This window comes from Oncorhynchus masou, chromosome 14, assembly GCF_036934945.1.
Source record: "Oncorhynchus masou masou isolate Uvic2021 chromosome 14, UVic_Omas_1.1, whole genome shotgun sequence".
Taxonomy (NCBI): domain Eukaryota; kingdom Metazoa; phylum Chordata; class Actinopteri; order Salmoniformes; family Salmonidae; genus Oncorhynchus; species Oncorhynchus masou.
Window position 1 is genome coordinate 12,089,156 of NC_088225.1, and position 23,065 is coordinate 12,112,220.

The 23,065-nt window shown below is 45.5% G+C and overlaps 1 protein-coding gene across 1 annotated transcript in view; it reads left to right on the forward strand.

Moving 5' to 3' along the window:
* The window catches only part of LOC135554245 (glutamate receptor ionotropic, NMDA 2B-like), a 132,954-nt gene extending 110,162 nt beyond the window's left edge, over window positions 1-22,792 (forward strand). The window contains exons 8-15 of the mRNA XM_064986411.1: window positions 477-648; window positions 4,440-4,593; window positions 4,874-4,999; window positions 5,989-6,218; window positions 6,461-6,621; window positions 7,645-7,832; window positions 9,511-9,749; window positions 15,891-22,792. Of these exons, the coding sequence (XP_064842483.1) occupies window positions 477-648; window positions 4,440-4,593; window positions 4,874-4,999; window positions 5,989-6,218; window positions 6,461-6,621; window positions 7,645-7,832; window positions 9,511-9,749; window positions 15,891-18,227 (3,607 nt within the window). The 3' untranslated portion in view covers window positions 18,228-22,792. The remainder of the gene's footprint in view (window positions 1-476; window positions 649-4,439; window positions 4,594-4,873; window positions 5,000-5,988; window positions 6,219-6,460; window positions 6,622-7,644; window positions 7,833-9,510; window positions 9,750-15,890) is intronic.
* The last annotated feature ends 273 nt before the right edge of the window (window positions 22,793-23,065 follow it).

Genomic DNA, 23,065 nt, shown 5'->3' on the forward strand with positions numbered 1-23,065 from the left:
GTGTCTCAATATGTTCCTCTCTCCACCCTGTCTCACTCTGCCGTGGCAACATGGCCATGATGGTATCCAAATCCAGGCTAGCGGGGTAGGAAGTACTCTGTTAAAGTCTCTAGAAAGCCGAGCGCTTTAAGCATGCTGATAATGTTCCCCTCCATCTAATCTCTGTCTAAACATACGTTGTTCAGCATGGAATAAATATCTTTGCCTGCGGCCTGGAGATGTATGAATGCCGGTGTTAATAAGGCCTGTTGTTCTCCCTCTCACCTTTTACATCTTTTTTACGTTCTCTCTGTCTGTCTATTCCTGTTGCACTTTCCCCTGCTATATCTCCCCCTCTTCTGTTCTGTTGTTTCCTCTCTTCCTTTCCTCCGTTTTATGCTAATTCTCTGCATGCTTTTCTCCTTTCTCTGCCGCTCTCCTCCTCCCTCGCTCTTTCCCTCTCTCTTTCCCTCTCCCTTTCTCTCTCTCGCTCTTAGAAATAAAACCGTCGACTCGGGGATCTATATCAAGCGCTGCTGTAAGGGTTTCTGCATCGACATCCTGAAGAAGATTGCCAAGCACGTCAAGTTCACCTACGACCTCTACCTGGTGACCAACGGAAAACACGGCAAGAAGATCAACGGCACCTGGAACGGCATGGTGGGAGAGGTGGGCCTCCGGAGCTGCAGCTAGTCTGTCTGTGTTTGATGGTGTCATGGGGGTTAGCTACCTGTGTCAGTCTGTCTGTTTAGCAGTCTGCAGGTATCAATCTGTCTACTGTATCTTATGTTTGTCTGTCTCTGTTTGTCTGCCAGTGTCTGTGTCTGTCTGTATCTGTGTCAGTGGCTGTCCCAACCGGAACCATGCCCTCTGTTATTAACTTGGAGAGACCTGGAAGGAAAACTCATTCTGAGTGACTTACAGACAGACGTTCCTCTTCCACTTCCATGTCACCAGTTTGTTCATTTGGGCATCAGCTAATGTCAGTCAGGTTAAGTACCTCACTCAAGGGTAAAGAGCAGTCTACCATGAAAGTCCAGTTTGTGTTATAAGGATGTTGCGTAATCGACATTGGTCCCAAGGTAAGGTTGTTGTCAGTTCTAATATACAGCAGTAGCAGCAGCTGCACTGAGGCAGAGAGCAGCTGAGTTTAGTTTACCACTTTGTTCTAACTTCAGGAAAGTTCTAATGTTGCCCCTCACCTTGGTAACAGCCCAAAGGCTGTGGGTAAAAATATGTAGTGGAAGTTTACTGTAGCAGAGGATGTTCTGGTTGGAATAACCTTCCACTCTCATAGACAGGACCACATATCCACTGTCATAGACAGGACCACATATCCACTGTCATAGACAGGACTACATATCCACTGTCATAGACAGGACTACATATCCACTGTCAAGGACAGGACTACATATCCACTGTCATGGTCAGGACCACATATCCACTGTCATAGACAGGACTACATATCCACTGTCATAGACAGGACTACATATCCACTGTCAAGGACAGGACCACATATCCACTGTCATAGACAGGACTACATATCCACTGTCATGGTCAGGACTACATATCCACTGTCATAGACAGGACTACATATCCACTGTCATAGACAGGACTACATATCCACTGTCATGGTCAGGACTACATATCCACTGTCATAGACAGGACTACATATCCACTGTCATGGTCAGGACTACATATCCACTGTCATAGACAGGACTACATATCCACTGTCATGGTCAGGACTACATATCCACTGTCATAGACAGGACTACATATCCACTGTCATGGTCAGGACTACATATCCACTGTCATAGACAGGACTACATATCCACTGTCATGGTCAGGACTACATATCCACTGTCAAGGACAGGACTACATATCCACTGTCATAGACAGGACTACATATCCACTGTCATGGTCAGGACTACATATCCACTGTCATAGACAGGACTACATATCCACTGTCATGGTCAGGACTACATATCCACTGTCATAGACAGGACTACATATCCACTGTCAAGGACAGGACTACATATCCACTGTCATAGACAGGACTACATATCCACTGTCATGGTCAGGACTACATATCCACTGTCATAGACAGGACTACATATCCACTGTCAAGGACAGGACCACATATCCACTGTCATAGACAGGACTACATATCCACTGTCATGGTCAGGACTACATATCCACTGTCAAGGACAGGACTACATATCCACTGTCATGGTCAGGACCACATATCCACTGTCATGGTCAGGACTACATATCCACTGTCAAGGACAGGACTACATATCCACTGTCAAGGACAGGACTACATATCCACTGTCATAGACAGGACTACATATCCACTGTCATGGTCAGGACTACATATCCACTGTCAAGGACAGGACTACATATCCACTGTCAAGGACAGGACTACATATCCACTGTCAAGGACAGGACTACATATCCACTGTCAAGGACAGGACTACATATCCACTGTCAAGGACAGGACTACATATCCACTGTCATAGACAGGACTACATATCCACTGTCATAGACAGGACTACATATCCACTGTCATGGTCAGGACTACATATCCACTGTCAAGGACAGGACTACATATCCACTGTCATAGACAGGACTACATATCCACTGTCATGGTCAGGACTACATATCCACTGTCATAGACAGGACTACATATCCACTGTCAAGGACAGGACTACATATCCACTGTCATAGACAGGACTACATATCCACTGTCAAGGACAGGACCACATATCCACTGTCATAGACAGGACTACATATCCACTGTCATAGACAGGACTACATATCCACTGTCATAGACAGGACTACATATCCACTGTCATAGACAGGACTACATATCCACTGTCATAGACAGGACTACATATCCACTGTCATAGACAGGACTACATATCCACTGTCAAGGACAGGACTACATATCCACTGTCATAGACAGGACTACATATCCACTGTCATAGACAGGACTACATATCCACTGTCAAGGACAGGACTACATATCCACTGTCATAGACAGGACTACATATCCACTGTCATAGACAGGACTACATATCCACTGTCATAGACAGGACTACATATCCACTGTCATAGACAGGACTACATATCCACTGTCATAGACAGGACTACATATCCACTGTCATAGACAGGACTACATATCCACTGTCATAGACAGGACTACATATCCACTGTCCTACTACAGTATAATCCACATTGACAGTATACATTTCAGCCATTTAGCAGACTCTTATTCAAAGCATATCTCACACTCTTAATGACCGCATGGATCACATAGATGCCTCTTGACTTACACAATGCATCAGAGCTGTGCATAACAGAGAGAAAGAAGTCACTGCAGGGTTAAAGTTGGTCCTCTCCATTTTGTGCTGACTTCATTTTGCTCACTGGTGTCGGCATTGATGGAGGGAAGGCAGCCACTAATCCTCGTAATCCAAAATATTTGAGGCAATACTCTTGATTACGTGAGTTTGGCTTCAAACATCGACAGACGTGAACACAGAACACACACGCAAGAGTTCTCGCTCGCTCATTCTCAGTACCACCCACACAGGTCACTTTCATAACGGAGAGAGTACAAGCCGTGGGAGGGAGAATACGGAAAGAGAGAGGAAGTGGGTACACTGCTGGACAGACTTGCTCCCCCTGGGGGGGACACACACACTAACACAAACAAATCCTTGGCACGCAAACCTACAGACCACAGGTAAAGGAAAACGTCTCACCCCCCTCTCTTCCCCTCCCTCTGTCATTCACATTCACACCTTATTAACTCAGTCAGTTCTGTCCCACTTTATCCCGGTTCTGTAGGGCCCAGGTATTTAGGGCTAAATATACCTGGAGAGATGAAGGGGCACGAAGGGAGGGGTGGAAAGCAGGGAGGAGAGGGAGGAGGAGGCAATGGGGTGGCTATTTCAAGCTGCCATGACCCACTCTGCTAACCCAATTCTCCCTCGTTCTGTCTCCCCCCCTCGTTCTCTCTCTCTCTCCCTCCCTCCTTCGTTCTCTCTCTCCCTCCCCTCCCTCGTTCTCTCTCTCCCTCCCCTCCCTCGTTCTGTCTCCCCCCTCATTCTCTCTCTCCCCCCCCTCCCTCGTTCTCTCTCTCCCCCCCTCCCTCGTTCTCTCTCTCCCTCCCTCGTTCTCTCTCTCCCTCCCTTGTTGTCTTTCTCCCTCCCTCCCTCGTTCTCTCTCTCCCTCCCTTGTTCTGTCTTTCTACATCCCTCCCTCGTTCTGTCTATCTCTCTCCCTTGTTCTGTCTGTTCTGCCTTCCCTCCCTCGTTCTGTTTCTCTCTCCTTCCCCTCCCGCACTGTGGATCACAAGTCTCCACTTGGACTGTTCTTGATGTGTAGACACTGTCTCTCATTGACCTTTCTCTTTCTCTCTCCCTACCGTCTCTCTCTCCAACTCTCTCTCTCAGGTGGAGACAAAGAAGGCCCACATGGCTGTGGGCTCCCTCACCATCAACAAGGAGAGGTCAGAGGTCATTGACTTCTCGGTTCCCTTCATCGAGACAGGCATCAGCGTCATGGTATCCCGTAGCAACGGCACCGTCTCGCCCTCTGCCTTCCTCGGTGAGTGTGACCCACAAACAAACTCTGCCAACGCTGCCAACTTTACAGTATCACCCAAATGTTCCATCCAGTGTGTACTGAGACTGAATTATAATGTGCTTAAATCTCTCTCTTTCTGTCTGTCTCATTCCCCTCCGATATTTTCTTTCTTACTCCCACTCTCTCTGACTTCCTCTCCCTCACTCACTTTTTGTTTCTCTGTGTACTCTTCATTTGCATATTTTTATCTTACTCGCCCTCCCTCCGTTGGCCTTTCTCTCTCTCTCTGCCTCTCTCTCAGAGCCCTTCAGTGCTGATGTGTGGGTGATGATGTTCGTGATGCTGCTGCTGGTTTCGGCGATTGCTGTGTTTGTGTTTGAGTACCTCAGCCCTGTGGGCTACAACCGTTGTCTGGCCGACGGTAGAGGTGAGAGGGTCTGGCTCCACACCGGCACGAACGTCTCTCTCACAATCGCACACACGCGCATACACATACACATTTTTCTCTTTCTCTTCCTCATTCTGTCACCTGCTCACTCACTCTCTCTCCCTCTCTCTCTCTCTCTCTCTCTCTCTCTCTCACACACACACACACACACACACACACTGCTTTGCACAGTGACCTTCCGCAACTCCCACATGGCAGCCAGTAAACCCTGATCACCCTCCTCCCTAGCCCCTCCTCCCCAGCCCCAGCCCCTCCTCCTGTCCTCCTTCACCTCTCAGAGCCCAGTGCAGGAGAAGTCTCTTCTCATTGATTTCAACACACCTCCCCTGGATCTTCATGTATTTTAATGTGGGCCCTGTGTTTTACACGCATTTCCATATTCTCAGGAATCACATGTCAGGCCTGACAGGGATGGGCCCGATTTTATTACATCTCCCAGCTTAAAAGAAATAATCAACGTCTCTCCATCCTATTCATGATGGGACTATATTTAGAGACCATATCTTTTTTTAATCTCTCTCATCCTTCATGTTCTGGAGAATAAGACCCTCTTTCCTAAAGCATTGAAGGAGTGCTATTGTTAGCTGGTCATACAGTAGTCTTGGGAATTCAGTGTTTGTGCGAATTGGATCAAGTGTTGGATTCCAACTAGTGATACTCATGGTGGCTACTTACAGAACAGTAAATACAACTGATGTGCCAAAAAGTATTATCATGATGGATTCAATCTTGTGTGGTAGTGCCACACATATATTCAACAACAATAGGCATACTTAGTAGTGGACTAAAGCCTCATCTGCACTACAACACAGGTGTTTATCAGAATGACTCAGCACCATGGTCCAATCATTCGTGTTCCTCCAGCTTCCCTAGCCACATTGTGCTTCATGATCCTACAGCTAACTACAACACTGAGACGCCTCCCTGAGACCACTGCTCATTGTGATCACTACCTGTCTCTCCATCAGAGCCTGGAGGGCCCTCCTTCACCATCGGCAAGGCCATCTGGCTGCTGTGGGGTCTGGTCTTCAACAACTCTGTCCCAGTGCAGAACCCCAAGGGTTGGACCAGTAAGATCATGGTGTCGGTGTGGGCCTTCTTCGCTGTCATCTTCCTGGCCTCCTACACTGCCAACCTGGCAGCCTTCATGATCCAGGAGGAGTATGTAGACCAGGTGTCTGGACTCAGCGACAAGAAGGTAAGGCCTGTCATTAAACTTCATGAGTCCTTTACTCGCTCTTTCTTACTAGCTCTCCCCTCTCCTTATCTCACCTCCATTCCATCTCGCTGTCCATCTTTCCTTGATTCTCTTGATTTCTATCTCTCACTCTGTCCTCTGCCTGCCACCACTTTCCTCATGCCATCATTATTTCTACACCTCTTCTCTCTCTCTCTCTTGCTCCGTCTCTGTCTCTCTCTCTCCCTATCTCCTCCCCTCAGTTTCAGAGACCCAATGACTTCTCCCCTCCATTCCGGTTTGGGACGGTCCCTAACGGCAGCACGGAAAGGAACATCAAGAACAACTACAAGGAGATGCATGGCTACATGATCAAGTTCCACCAGAAGAATGTGGATGAGGCCCTGTATGGTCTGAAGACTGGGTGAGCAGGGGGAATGGGGTCTTTAGACTGGGTGAGGAGGGAGAACAGGGCCTTAGACTGGGTGAGCAGGGGGATTGGGGTCTTAGATTGGGTGAGCAGGGGGAATGGGGTCTTAGACTGGGTTAGCAGGGGGAATGGGGTCTTAGACTGGGTGAGGAGAGGGAGCAGGGCCTTAGACTGGGTGAGGAGGGGGAATGGGGCGTTAGACTGGGTGAGAGTGGGAATGGGGCCTCAGACTGGGGGAATGGGAGAATGGGGCCTAATAATGGGGGAATGGGGCCTTAGACTGGTGGAATTACGGAATGGGGCCTTAGAATAAGGCCTTGGACTGGAGGAATGGGGCCATAGACTGGGGGAATAAGAGGAAGGGGGCCTTAGACTGGGGGAATGGTGGAATGGGGGCTTTGATTGGGGGAATAAGGGGAATGGGGCCTTAGACTGGGGGAATGAGGGAATGGGGCCTTAGACTGGGAGACTGGGGCCTTAGACTGGGCCTTAGACTGGGAGAATGGGGCCTTAGACTGGGGGAATGAGGGAATGGGGCCTTAGACTGGGGGAATGAGGGAATGGGGCCTCAGACTGGGGGAATGGAGCCATAGACTGGGGGAATGAGGGAATGGGGCCTGAGACTGGGGGAATAAGGGGAATGGGGCCTTAGACTGGGGGAATGAGGGAATGGGGCCTTAGACTGGGGGAATAAGGGGAATGGGGCCTTAGACTGAGGGAATGGGCCAGCCTTAGATTGGGGGAATGGGTGAACATGTATTCTATTTCCTTGAATGTATTTTTTAATATCTTAGTTGAATTATTCTCCTTGTTTTTCATTAAAAGCTCTGGTTTTATTCATTTCCCTGCACAACAGTGTATACCATTATACAGTATGTGACAACTGTAGCCCTTGGCAAAGCAGGCAGAAGTCTATTATCCTTATCACAACATTAGGGCTACTTAGCAGGTTAATTGGGATGAGTAGTTACAGTGTAAAGCTGGGCCAGAAGTGATTACTGTAAATTCTCTCGTTAGTAAACTGGACGCCTTCATCTACGACGCAGCAGTGCTGAACTACATGGCCGGGAGGGACGAGGGCTGTAAGCTGGTGACCATCGGCAGTGGGAAGGTGTTTGCCTCCACGGGCTACGGCATCGCCATCCAGAAGGAGTCTGGCTGGAAGAGACACGTTGACCTGGCCATCCTTCAGCTCTTTGGAGACGGTGAGATTGGCCCTCAGTTAGAATTACATACCGTTTGACTTCATGTATTTCATGCCATTTTACTGAGGGTTTTAACGGTGTTCTTTGATGGAAAACAGACAGGTTTTTCCGGTCAGATTACTTGCCTTCATCTGAAGAGAAATGCAATAAAACTAAAAGATTGGGAAATTATTTGAGAGTGTGCTGTCGTAATTTTCCCCCATGGAATTGTAGCTGACTGTACATTTGGAATACTTGCCAACTGGCTAAAATATAGAACACACAATCCTACAGGTATTGTCTATGTATGTTATATTGTGCATAGGCTGTGTCCCACATTGGTTGAGCACTAGTCAGAGCTGCATTCGAAGCCATATAGAAGTCGTGTTTCTCTCTGCAGCTTGTCTGTGCTGGATCCACTTTATCTGGGTGTGTTCCAGCCTGTCTTGAGGATCCTGGACCAAGGCCCCTCCAGGCCCCACTATAGTGTCCTAGTTAGAGGTGCCAGTAAAGCTGCTGGTGTATTCTACACTCTGTGGACAAGGGGTGTGTGTGAATGTGGGTCAGCTCTACGAAGACTGTGTGTGTCGGTCTCTGTGTCTGCCTACTGAATGTACAGGTGTGTTTTAAGACCTGTTTGTAAGCTTTGTATAAGGAGTGTGTTTTCTGTATTTAGGGATCGGTGACAATACGTCATTGTGTATGTGTTTAGTATACAGTTTCTTGTAGAATTTCTCGTGTGTGAATGTGTGAATATGGGTCATCATCTTGTGCTGTCCCCTGTGTACAGCCAGCCAAAACTTAGCAAGTGGCCCTCAATGTCACATTGACACGCCCCAACATGCACTCCTCTCAGTGTGACCTAGATGGAGAAAGCGATCCTCACGTGCTGAGAGACCAGGGGCCTATGACGGGTGCAGACGGGGGCCTGGCTGGTTTGATGATGAGGCTCGCAGACAGTCTTTTAGAGCATAGTAGGATGCCTAGGGCCCCAGGGAGCTCTGGTCTCGCAGACGCCACCGAGCCCCATCTCTCACACCAGTCGCCCTTGTCGTCCAGGAGCCACGCAGGCGCAGCAGGCAGTGGGCCCTGTGTTTGATCATCTCTCTCTGTGTGTGTGTGTGTGTTCATGCATGGTCCGCCAGAACTAACTGCTGCTGATGTTACTCAAGGTGACCCACAAAGAGACAGATAGAGACTCTGGGACATGGCTGGACACGTAGACACACACATCATGCACGCACACTGATATTTCCATATACTCACGCGCACACATGGGTCTATTTGCTGAATCTGAAGTGTCCTGTCATGAATATGAAAACTGGGATGTATTGTAAAACTGTATTCATTAAATTGCCACCAAAGGCTTGCATGCATTAGCCTTTAAGTGTTTGTCCTCTACAGTTTTAGGTATCATTTTCAGACCTATATTTTCAATTGTCTTTCCCTACTCCTCATCCTTATACCTTTTCTCTGCTCACTTTGCATAAATCTCCCGTTCCAATATTTATCCTCTTGCTACATCATGTCCTCCCTTCTCCACACCCTTCTCCTACTCCCTCCTTTCTCTCCCTCCACTCCTCCCTCCTTCTCCATACCCTGTCCCCACTCCTCCCTCCATCCGCCTGTTCCCACTCTCCCTCCTATTCCCTTCCCCACTCTTCCTTGACTCCTCCCTCCATCCTGTCCCTCTCTCCAGGTGACATGGAGGAGCTGGAGGCCATGTGGCTGACGGGGATCTGCCACCATGAGAAGAACGAGGTGATGAGCAGCCAGCTGGACGTGGACAACATGGCCGGCGTCTTCTACATGCTGGGGGCGGCCATGGCTCTGTCGCTCATCACCTTCATCGCCGAGCATGCCTTCTACTGGCAACTGCGCTTCTGCTTCATGGGCTACTGCACGGGCAAGCCAGGCTTCGTCTTCTCCATCAGCAGGGTGAGCCAGTCCACTTCAGACACCCATAGTAACTGTCTGCACACACTCATACATGGCTGTTCTTCACTTAGGTTTTCTTCCTGTGGTCCTGTGATCTGCATCTGCACCCTTTGGCATCTTTTTAGAGTTATGACCTTCATCATCAACCTCACATCATCAACTTTACTGTCTCTAATACCCAGTAAATGAGAGTGCTCTATTCTTGGAAAAGGTAGTCCATAAGGAAACCTGGTCAAGTAGAAGGCTTATCGGCCCTGATAGCAGAAATCAGCATGTAGTTTATGTCCACAGTGGCCAACCAATGCCAAACTCTGAGTTTAGTTTGAACACAGACAGCTTTCTTCTTTTGTTTTGATGCTAATGCCCGTTTCACATCCGGGGTAAATATTTACAAAATGTTGAGCCAAAATCAATTGTTCACTCGGCCGGAGAAATGAGGGTAGATTACTGGTTCTCCTGGGAGCAAAGTCACCCCGATGTATTTGATTTGCAGTCCAACTGTTTTGACATGGCTCCAGTGTAACTCACCAAGGTGAAACGCTCGGGGTTAACCACGTGGCTCATGTACCACAGTGCCACACAATCCATTGCTCGTTTCATTTGAAAACCAGGGCAGAGGAAAAACAGTTGATTATTTTGTGTCTGTGTTATAGTGTCAATTTTAGTATGTGTTTGTCAGTGTGTTGTTTGGGTGTGTATCCATGACAGTTGGCTTGTCATTCCAAAGACAGATTGGTCAGTAAGCGTTGATGATTAAACCATTAGAATTTGTATGAGGACAAGAATGAGGAAAATTAATGTTTGTATTTGTGTGAGGTTCCATTATGACATGCATTCATGATATTATTTCCTAGTTGTTGTGGCGGTAAATATCTGGATGTGACCCTTGAATACAGTTCAATCTTAGAATTTTTTTTTCCAGAAGGCCTCTCCAGCTGTCCCTATAGGAGAACCCATTTTAGTTCCAGTCAGAACCCTTTTTGGCTCCGGGTAGAACTCTTTTGGGGTCTTTGGAACTGAAAAAGGTTCTACCTGGAACCAAAAGGGGTTCTTCAAAGGGTTCTCCTATAGGGACAGCTGAAGATCCCTTTTAGGTTCTATATATCACCTCCAGAATATTCAGAGGAAACAACCTACAATATGTTTATTATTAGAATTCATCGCCACATACCAGATTTTCAAGGGACAATTAAACAACAATTGTCACTGATCCCTCCGGAACTTTCATCACTCACACCTGACCCCTATTCCCACTGATTAGTATTTGTATATATGTACCCTTTGGTTTCCATTGAGCTGTCCATTATTGTTCCAATGTCCGTTGGTGCGTGTGAGTACCTGTGCTGTGTGTTTTGGGCTTTCGTGCCCTTGTGCATTGCGCAGATGATTACAAGTCTCATCCCGTGTGTAAATCATTGTGCTCTTGTGTATTTATTACAGGTACTCCTCGCTCTTTTGTTTGGGTTTCAACACCGTGTTTTGTGTACGTGTTTGTTTGGTCTTTGTCCCGTGCCCTTACACGGCACGCCGTAATTTGGGTCGTAATAAAAAAAACGAATCATTGTTACCGATATAAGGGAAAGGATGGTTTATTATCTTTTCACAATCCTGGGGTAAGGCTTCACATTGGTTCATTCTCATTTAGTTTGGTATTTTCCATTGCGGCACTGGATTGATTCTGTTTCTTAATTTCACAGCATACTCCAATAGACTGTACTATTATTACCGCAATTAACATTTAAGCTCAGCACTGTAAGAATGAGAAATCTGTCACAGCTGACTGGAGTCTAGTGTCCAAGCCCTTGTTGGTTACAGTTTCCCCCCTCTGCGCTGGTGAAAAAAAAGTAAGCAGGGCTTCGTTAGCCGAGGTATTCCTCTTACACCTGCAACACTGTAACTAATTCATCACGCTGATTTAAGAAACCATCTAATGACGTTAGCTAAGAGTTTAGATAAGTATTGTAAATATATTAAACCTAATTGCTGCATCTTCAAATGGTCACATGGTAGTATTATTTGCATAAAGCCACATATAGGCTACTCAAGGACAGGGCAGCTAGTGAATCGTTGATTTTGAAACCACATGTACACTCTTGTAATAAGGTATAGTTTGTAGGTGCCTCCATGACTTTACATTTCTAAGGCTCAGGCCAGAGCTATTACCATTCACACGTCCCTGCCCAAATACTCCCAGAGACAGTCTGGGAATGTTTACTTTATGTGGGCATGTGGAGTATCTCAGTTGGGTATGAAGCACCATTGATGATGCGAAGGCATTCTGTTGTTTTGTTGATTCATCTCTGCTAACAGCTCAAACGGAGCACACATGATGTCGTCTAACATTGCCAAGGGTTGAGGGTTGAGTAAACACAAGGACAGCATGTCACAGAGAATATGGGAGAGTCAGTAGCGGTGCGTGGGTAAAATCACTGGGGAAGCCAAGCCAGGAAAAAAAAGCCAAATTACAACCTATGTGTTGTGATAATTGCGTTTGCTCTATAACTTGTTAGTTCACATGCCTTGCCACTGTGATATAGGCCTAAAACCGAGACAATAAGAAGACACAGTGGCAGAATAATTTCAACCGCACCTTTGTTTCATCACAAAACCAGAGAGCAACATCTGTCCGATAAAGTCCACAAAGCATATTGTATGTAACAAAAAGCTACATGACCTGCAGCATGGTCAAGCAAGTTAATGTTTTCAACATTTTCAGACTACTAAACGACTATTGATTTAGAACCACGTAGAGTTCCCGCAAGTCGCAAAGAAAACAGGAGCTGCCTCCACTATTCCAGCACCATTTCAACTTCAACATTTCAACACCATCAAATCACCTCTGCTTAGTCTAATACAGTGACAACTAAAAGATACCAAAAACTATTTAGTCCAATCAACAGAAGATAAATATGATGTGGCTGTCCACAATTCAGATTTGTGTGTGTAGAGAAACGCCAATGCCATCCTTCTCTCTTTCATGTTGACGAAACAGTCTATGACTTACAGTACACACTTTTAGTTTATGTTGTCCTAGGCTATCTGGCTAAAGTGCTTGCTCACTAGCCCAACTTCCTTTCATGGGCAACGTTAGCTAGTTAACATTAGCCTACTACATCTTGCTACATATTGAACTTCCATCCTCTCAGTTCAGGGGCACAACAATGTATGATTTTATGGTTGGATCAGCATCACTGTATATTCATTGACTAGTACGGAGATGAAGTAAAACCACAAGTCCAAATCCCTATCTCTATTCATGGATAGTTTAGAAAAGGGACAATTTTAGCTTGCTCGACACCGGAAGACAACAACCCAACGAGATGCAACAATTCAAGTTGTTTCTGTCAATGACATATTTCTCTTGATGCGATGTGATTGGTGTGAAGCCAAATCCAAACTGGCTTCCCTTGACACTTTGTTTTGGTGCCCCAGGACCATTCACATTTGAGCTCACTCAGTTTACCTCAACACTGATTGGCTATTATTTTATATGTTGTTGTTTTTTATCAAGGGAGGAAAAATGCTCGCTGGCTTCCATTGCATTCAGTGCTAAGGGCGGCAACAATGTCATACTCTTTATGACCAGACAGCATCAGATACTGTAGATGACCTACACATACAAAGACAGAGGGGTGCTGTTTCGCTGATGAAAGAGTTGACAAGGAACAAGGTTGGCATCATGGTTGTCATGGCATCAAGGCTGAGAGAGAGAGGACAGGTGACATGAAAATTACCCTGTTAAGGAATCGTTGCCATTGGCCAGTACACCTTTGACCTTTAATGGCGGCCAAAGGGTCCTATTACCTCTGCTGTCATTTCCCAGACAAAATGTTTTAAAAATCATTGGGTCAGATTGATTTGATCCCACTCATCCATCTGTCACACCTTGTTCACCCCACTTTCCATTTATTTGTATTTGAATATCGTAGTATACATCACAGGATGCAAATAGCACGGTTTGTCTTTCTGTCATCATTATGTCAGTGTTTCATGGCCTCATCCTCTCTCTGGAGGTTTATGTTATGGCGGTCTACAGTCGATGCCGGGCGTATTTATTAACTGCCACGGGGTATTGTTCAGCTGAATTCTAATCACATTGATTGAAGGTATTGACCGCTGAGACCCACAGGGCTTTACTGCATCTCTGTCATTATCAATCATCTCCCCATCCTCTCCCCTCTCCTACTTTCTCTCGCTCTCCTGTCTCGTATCTCCACATACGGTAGAAATACGGATGCATTACATTCAGTCCATGTGAATCTGTATTTTACTACTTAATGGAGAAACAATAAACAAGAAGTCTAATCCAGACTAGAAGTGGACACTTTACTTATCTCTGTTTACACTACCGGTCCAAAGTTTTAGAACACCTACTCATTCAAAAGTTTTTCTTTATTTTTAATATTTTCTACATTGTAGAATAATAGTGAAGACCTCAAAACTATGAAAAAACACATGGAATCATGTAGTGATTTAACACAAAAAAGTGTTAAACAAATCAAAATATATTTTATATTTGAGATTCTTCAAATAGCCACCCTTTGCCTTGATGACAGCTTTGCACACACTTGGCATTCTCTCTACCAGCTTCATGAGGTAGTCACCTGGAAGGCATTTCAATTATCAGGTGTGTCTTCCTAAAAGTGGATTTGTGGAATTTCTTTCCTTCTTAATGTGTTTGAGCCAATCAGTTGTGTTGTGACAAGGTAGGGGTGGTATACAGAAGATAGCCCTATTTGGTAAAAGACCGAGTCCATATTATGGCAAGAACAGCTCAAATAAGCAAAGAGAAATGACAGTCCATCATTACTTTAAGACATGAATGTCAGTCTTTATGGAACATTTCAAGAACTTTGAAGGTTTCTTCAAGTGTGGTCGCAAAAACCATCAAGCACTATGATGAAACTGGCTATCATGAGGACCGCCACAGGAATGGAATACCCAGAGTTACCTCTGCTGCATAGGATATGTTCATTAGAGTTTACCAGCCTCAGAGATTCCAGCCCAAATAAATGCTTCACAGAGTTCAAGTAACAGACACATGTCAACATCAACTGTTCAGGGAAGACTGTGTGAATCAGGCCTTCATGGTCTAATTGCTGCAAAGAAACCACTACTAAAGGACATCAATAAGAAGAAGAGACTTGCTTTGGCCAAGAAACACGAGCAATGGACATTAGACCGGTGGAAATCTATCCTTTGGTCTAGAGTTCAAATTTGAGATTTTTGGTTTCAACTGCCATGTCTTTGTGAGACGCAGTGTGGGGGAACGGATGATCTTCGCATGTGTGGTTCCCACAGTAAAGCATGGAGGAGGAGGTGTTATGGTGTGGGGGTGCTTTGCTGGTGACACTGTCTGTGATTTATTTAGAATTCGAGGCACTCTTAACCAGCTTGGCTACCATAGCATTCTGCAGCGATACGACATCCCATCTGGTTTGTGCTGAGTGGGACTATCATTTTTTTTTAAACAGGACAATGATCCAACACCCCTCTTTTTATGTAAGGGCTATTTTACCAAGAAGGAGAGTGATGGAGTGCTACATCAGATGACCTGGCCTCCACAATCACCCGACCTCAATCAAATTGAGATGGTTTGGGATTAGTTGGACCGCAGAGTGAAGAAAAAGCAGCCAACAAATGCTCAGCATATGTGGGAACTCCTTCAAGACTGTTGGAAAAGCATTCCAGGTGAAGCTGGTTGAGAGAATGACAAGAGTGTGCCAAGCTGTCATCAAGGCAAAGGGTGGCTATTTGAAGAACCTCAAATATAAAATATATTTTGATTTGTTTAACACGTTTCTGGTTACTACATGATTCCATATATGCTAATTCATAGTTTTGACGTCTTTACTATTATTCTACAATGTAGAAAATATAAATATTAAGAAAAACCCTTGAATGAGTAGGTGTCCTTAAACTTTTGACCAGTAGTGTAGATGGTATGTGTAGTGCATGTTCCACGTCTAATGTTCAACTGTTGCATAGGCTATGTACATGCCTGTGTTATTTATCAGTCTCTGTTTCCCTCTCATTCTCCTCAGTCTGCTCTTAGAAACATTATTTTTAGTTCTCCTTTATTCTGCCTCTGACTCTCCCTTACCCTCTCTAATGCTGCTTAATGACCCTCTTCACTCACAGGGCATCTACAGCTGCATCCACGGAGTTCAGATCGAGGAGAAGAGCAGCTCAGCTCTCGACTCTCCATCGGTCACCATGAACAACACCCAATCCAACATCCTGCGTCTGCTCCGGACCGCTAAGAACATGGCCTCCCTGTCCGGGGTTAACGGCTCGCCTCACAGCGCCCTGGACTTCATCCGTCGTGAGTCATCCGTCTACGACATCTCCGAGCACCGCCGCAGCCTGGCAGGTCACTCGGACTGCAAGCCTCCATACTTGCCGGAGGATAACATGTTCAGCGACTACATCAACGAGGTGGAGAGGACGTTCGGGAACCTCCACCTGAAGGACAGCAACCTGTACCAGGACCACTACCTGCACCACCACGGAGGCTCTGCCCTGGGGCTCAGCGGCCCACCACTTAACAGACCCCACAGCCTGGGCAGCAACAGCTCTCTGGAAGGGGGCATGTTTGACTGTGACAGTTTAGGGGGAGGAGTGGCACCTATCTTCACCACCCAGCCACGCTCTGCCCTGACCCACAGGAACATGAGTAAGTTTGACCTGATTGCCAGTCAGAACCCACCCTCCGGGCCGGGCTTCAAATCGGGACTGTCAGACCTGTACGGAAAGTTCTCCTTCAAGGGAGGGGCCTCTAGCTCAGGTTACATCCCCGGGCATGACAGGTACTGTGGGGGAGGGGGCAGAGAGGATGACGGAAACATCCGTTCAGACGTTTCAGACATCTCCACTCACACGGTCACCTACGGGAACCTGGAGGGCAACGCTAAGAAGCGTAAGCAGTATCGCGACAGCCTGAAGAAGAGGCCCGCCTCGGCCAAGTCCAGACGAGAGCTGGATGAGATTGAGCTGGGCTACCGGAGAAAGCCCTACCACACAGGCTACCACCATTACCACGGCCACCGCTCCTCCTCCCCGCCCCTACTGGCTGCCGAACGCAAAAGAGGAGGAGGCGGCAATGCAGGGAGCACATCCTACCTGTTCCGTGACAAAGAGAGTGTGAGGGATTTCTATTTGGACCAGTTCCGCCCCAAAGATGGTGTCCCCCAGTGGGAACATGTGGATCTGACAGACGGTCCTGGAGGGGGGGGTGGGGGCGGCGGGGGGGGGAACTGTACAAGTTTGGTGTCAGTGGACGACTTCCTGAAACAAAATAAACCCAAGAAATCAGAGTCTAAGAGTGGGGGAGGCACATCAGGGGCGGGGTTGGCAGGAGGAGACTGGGAGTGTCGTAACTGCCGTGCCAGCGGAGGAGGGGGCAAGCAGATGTCGATGCATGGCAGCGGGGCGGGGGAGAGGGGAGGCGGATATGGTGGGGGGGTTAGTTGTGGATCCTCGGTGGGTGGAGGGAACAGCCGTCCCAGCTCTGCCACTTGCATGCGCTGCGAGGGCTGCAAAAAGACAGGCAACCTGTACGACATCAGTGAGGACAACAACCACCTCTTGGAACAGATGGGGGGTGGGAAAGGCGGAGGCATGGGGGCTGTGGGGTTAAGTGGAGGCGCCCAGCCTCAATCTCAAGCCCAGCGGAGGAAGTCTGCCGGCTTTGGAAAGCCCCTCCGACGGCAACACTCGTGCGACACCTTCGTAGACCTTCAGAAAGAGGAGGCAGTCGGAGTCAGGGGGGTCATGGGGGATCTAGGAGGGGGCGGTGGGGGCATGGGGGGTGCAGGAATGAGCGGGATGTTGCCTCCTCCCAGAAGTGTTAGCTTAAAAGAGAAGGAGCGCTATATGGAGGGTGTTAGCCCCTTCGCCCACATATTTGAGAGGCATGGAGGCTCAGAGAGGGAGAAGGAGCGAGACAGAGACCCTCTGTTCTATGGTGGTGAGATGGCCAAAGAAGCAGGGTCGCTGTTCGGCTTGTTCCGAGGTGGTGAGGGCCTTCACCGCCGCTCAGTGGGGGAGAGGGACATGAGGGACAGAGAAAGAGCCATGATGGAGGGCGGTGGAGGAGGAACCTACTCCTTATCCAAATCTCTCTACCCGGATAGAGTCAACCAAAACCCCTTTATTCCAACCTTTGGTGACGACCAGTGTCTCTTGCATGGCGCCAAACAATACTACATGAAAAAGCAACAACAGCAGCAGCAGCAGCAGATGCCCCCCAAAAACAGCCGAAGTGACTTCAGGGGCTCGGTGGGTGTGACATCTTTCTTGCCAGCGACTGCCACTGCTGGGGTCATGTCCACCGTGGCCCCCAGGTTCCCTATGGACCTGTGTCTGGGAGGGAACCTCCACGGCTCCACGCTGGGTGTGGGGCCAATACAGCGCCCGTTCAATGGCAGCAACGGGCACGTGTACGAGAAACTCTCCAGCATAGAGTCAGACGTGTGAGAGAGGAGACTGGGTGGGGAGGCATGGAGGGAGGGAGGAATGGCATTAGTCCCGGGAAGTCAGGGATGATGAGGCACTACTGTCCACATTGCAACCGCAACACTTTTAACAAGGAAGGAGAACAGTCAGGGAAGAGAAGATTAACGACAGAATGGTGAAAATATTTGACAGAAGAGAGCAGGGTGAGTTAGAAGGGAAGATGGGGACATTCATGCCCTGTTATTTTGTTACAAATCAATGAATACAAGAGGTGACACATGGGTAGGGTTATGTTAACTCTATTATTTATTTGGCCCATGCCATCAATACACTCAAAAAGAACACAAAAGTGACACCTCAATGTGATATTGCAAGTTTGAGCCAAATGGAGTCACACCTCCAGAGTGATTATGAGAAGGGAATGTGAGTTAGTAGTGAAGTGTCCATCTGGTCAAGTGTTATTAGAGAAAGGAGATGTTGTCATGACTCATGTTGATGATAGCGTCCGAAAATGAGTTTTTTGGAAGACGATGGCCCCTGCACTAACTCTCCCTCTTTTTGCATCCACACTCTTCGAGAAAAGGGTTCCAAAAGGGTTATGTGGCTGTCCCCATAGGAGAACCCTTTATGGTTCCATGTAGAGCCCTCTGTAGACCAGGTTCTAGCTGGAACCTAAAGGGTTTTGTACCTGTAACCAAAAGTGATTCTTCAAAGAGTTATTCTATGGGGACAGCCGAAGAATCCTTTAAGGTTCGCACCTTCTTTTCTAAGTGAGTTGTTCTGCTCCCTTACACCCAAACAACTGTCTTTGACTCTTGTTTGCTATGATAATTCAATCATAAATGAAAATAAGATATTCTTACTGAAATAACAGGGTAAAACAACAATAATGTTATTAACATTGTGATTAACAAAAGTGATATTATGAAGTGCTTATGACATTAAGTTTGTTTTATGTTCCTTTGATATTTCAATACTGTTTAATATTTGTGGTTATTTCTTTGTCTGCCCGATGGTGGCAGGAAGCTTGTTATCTAATTCAACTAACAAGCCTGAAGGACTGAGTGAAAAGTCATTAGGTCTCTTGTTTTTGTTTTAATGATATACAGTCCATGCTCATTCATTCATTTGCTGTTTTTAAAATTGTTGCGGAAAGATCTGGAAGCCATCATTTGCACAGTACTGAACGGTTCTTCTTTGTTTGAAGTTTCAAGAGATTTCACACCCTGTTTCTGAACTTTTGTCGGTCAACAACTGTGAAAGACGTGTCTTGTCATGAAGCAGATGGCTGAAGATACTGACTGAAGGACGAGCCTTAAAGGACCCCAGATGATGTGCGCCCCAGAGAGCTCAGCAGGGCGTCGTGTAACAGCACAATACGTAGTGAACAAGGTGTTAAGATATGTGCAATATCCCCTTGTCTTGAAGAAAGAAACGTGCTGCTCTGAAACCAAGTCATTATTTACAGATGAGAGACTGTGGTGTGTTTTAAGACAATAACATGTTTGAATAACTAACACTTGATGTGGACATGATTACACAGACATTAAAATAGCATCGGAAGTGCTTCATAAACCTGTCACACGTCCATAACTAAAGAACACCACACACACTGTCAGACTGCTGTGCCTCATCTAACAAGCATTTGATCAACCCTTTTGGATTCAGGTTCTTAGAAAACAGCCAGCCGCCTCCGAGGCTCACTTTTTAACACACCACTTATCTCGTAAAACCCGTTGCGTTCACTCTCTGAAGTTAGGAAGGTCCATACAGGCTTATGAGACACGTTGAAGAAGCATTTGTGAATGCAGTTTTACTTCACGTCAGTCAGAGTGTTTAATGTGTATTATAGGCGTATGCTCTGTAATTCTAAATTGAACTCAAATCCTCTTAAAAGATGTTGTTTCCCACAGAAGATGGTAATGGTCTTGATGAACGTCTGAATGTAAGTCGTGAGGATGTCTCCAAATGGGACATTCCTCCTCAGACTGAGGCAGTTAGACGGAGGATGTCTTGAGAATGCTCACGCTGTATGCTTTGACAGATGTTGACAGTACTTTTAGCCTGAGACCTCTATATTGCACGGACCCCCCCCCCGGGTTCAGACTTTCTGAAATACATGCCTTATCATATGAAACTGACTGATGACACAAGATATTGTACAGCATATGAGCCTTTCAGTTATTGAAAGGTTTTGTCTTCAATTAGTATGAGGTGTCATTAGTTCAAGGGCTGCAGGAAATTGTGTTTCAGTGCTGAATGGAGATTGAAGGTGCTGAGGGAGTAGATTGCGCTGAGTCATTCCTACTTCCAATACGATCAGACTGCACCTCTGTAATATGGAGATGGAAGATGCTGAGGGAGTAGATTGCGCTGAGTCATTCCTACTTCCAATACGATCAGACTGCACCTCTGTAATATGGAGATGGAAGATGGAGGGGAAATGATTGAGTGACAACAGCTGTTTTCCTAGACCTGTTGATAACCTATTCATTTATTCAGTACCGACTTCTCTCTCCATACTATTAAGATGAAACCCATCAAGTTAGCCTTAAATCAAACTGAGTCAACACCCCCCGTGAATTACTTCACAAATGGATGAGTATCTTTGAACTTTTTATATACACATATTCTGGATGGTCGTCCAGTATCAGAAGGTTTGAAGAAGCAACGGAAAAGAAGAGGAAGAAATGAGAGTTATTATCAATCAACGTCAGCGTTAGTATGTTCTCTTTTTTCCCTGTAAATATATTTTTAAACTATTTTCCCTTTGTACAGTAGGCAGACAGTCAGGATGTAAATTTCAATATGTTTTACAACAATTTAAGAAATAAACAAAATGGTAATAAAAACATAAAAATACAAAAACAAAAATATGCTAAATATAGTTAAGACAAATATGATTAATAATGATAAGTGACATGATTGAACCTTTTATTTGTTTTAAATCTCATATTTACTTAATTACAAAAGTTCACCAATAAATATAATTATTATTTTAAGAATATGCTTTTTCTTATTTTCAGTAAAGTGTTGGAAATTGAGGATAATTTAGTGTAGACGTTTGGTGATAAGGGGGAAAGTTTAGTTTAAGAGTCTTTGCTAAGTTTCCCTTGAATGTGTTAGATTCTCTTTTAAGATAGGCTACTCTTTATGCTTTACGGGACACACACAATTATCTATACGTTTATGTAATACAGTATCACATGTATACATACCAGTAGATGGCTTTTGCATATAGAGACTGTATATTGTGATCCTTCATTTAAGCAATCCTCATGAATTAAGTAATTGACTGCAAGATCATTTGTGTTATGTTGCCCTTTCATCAACTGGGATCTGATGCCGACTGCACTGGTGTTGATAGAGCCTCCACTACGCAGGACTGACTCTTCCTCCTCATTCTGTGTATCTTTAATAAGGATAATACTGTTATCTTCAGTGATACGTGTCAGTAGCACTGGGCACAAAACATTGGACTTTCTCAGTGTTGCTCTCATAATAACAGAGGATGTTGGTGCAGATGGGGTCAAAAGGTTCATGGAAATGCAGCTTTTCAACCCTTTATAGAATGATGAAATGTTTCTCATCCATGTCACCTAAACATCATGTGCAGATGGTTAGACATGAAGGGTGAATCAAGTCATTCAAGGCAATGAGTTGACGTCATTATGTTCATTTGGGTTCTTGTCAGAGAAAGAATGATATCCTTTGTGATGTATTTATCCTTGATCAAATCTCCACTGTGTGTCAAACTGTTTGGTATGCATGTGTGAGGAGATATATATGTTGTCTAAGCCATTTTTTATTTATCTGCTAGTTTTTTGTCTGAACATTGTTGCTTTCAGTAACTTTCAATTTGTTTATTTTCCAACTTTTTGGGAGAAATCATTTTAGCTTGGCATTTCTCATTCAAATGGATTCATGTCTCGAGGGTTTTTTCTGAAAATTGAAATTGAAAGATGTGTTTTCACTGCACTCTGTTTGGGTCTGCATATTTTTTATGCAACTCATGTTGATTTTACTCATCGCAATAAACTGCATGATCCCTTGGAGTGTTTGTGTTGGAATCTACTGGTGTGTTGATTAGTCTTGAATGGAAGAATCCCTTTAAATGTACGGGCAAACATTGTGATAAGGATGGTCAGGAACTCTTCTTGAAAATGGCACTCTGGTCTTAACTGTTTTTGTCACTGATTGGACAGGGTGGAATAAACTGATACTGCTTAATACAGGCTGTCGTACCCTTTACCACAACTACTCTACGGACAGCAAGTGCAGCAAGTGGGAAACAGCAAGCAGTGTTTTGTTTCCCAAGGCCCTGTGGTCCCAGTTCCACTCTGCACAAGCATGTCAGTACACACACACATTTGTTTAAATGGGGTATGAAGCTAAATGCAATGTCACATCAGCCAAAGCAAGGAAATGCTCTGCCGTGGTAGTGGACTGTAGAACAGGCCGATGCTATTGGGTGGATACTCCAGCTGGAACACATTTATCGAATATGATAACAAATATCACTACATCAACAACACTGGTTTATTCCTGTATTTAAAAGTTGAATAAACAACACTGGTTTCATTGTGTTTTTATTATAATATTTTTCCTATTGATGAAAAGGACTTACAGTTTTTTAAACTATTTAATTTGTAAAAACAATATAAACGTTGACAGTAATAGTATTACAATCATTACATTGTGAACACAGTGATTGGTTACAGGCCTATTAATGATTAACATTGCAACTTTATGCATTTTTTGTTGCATTCTCATTTCTTGTAGATTGAATGAAAGTGGTGCACTGTGTGTGTTTTTGTGTGTATGCTTGAATGGTTGGTCAGTTGTGGGCGCGTGTTTAT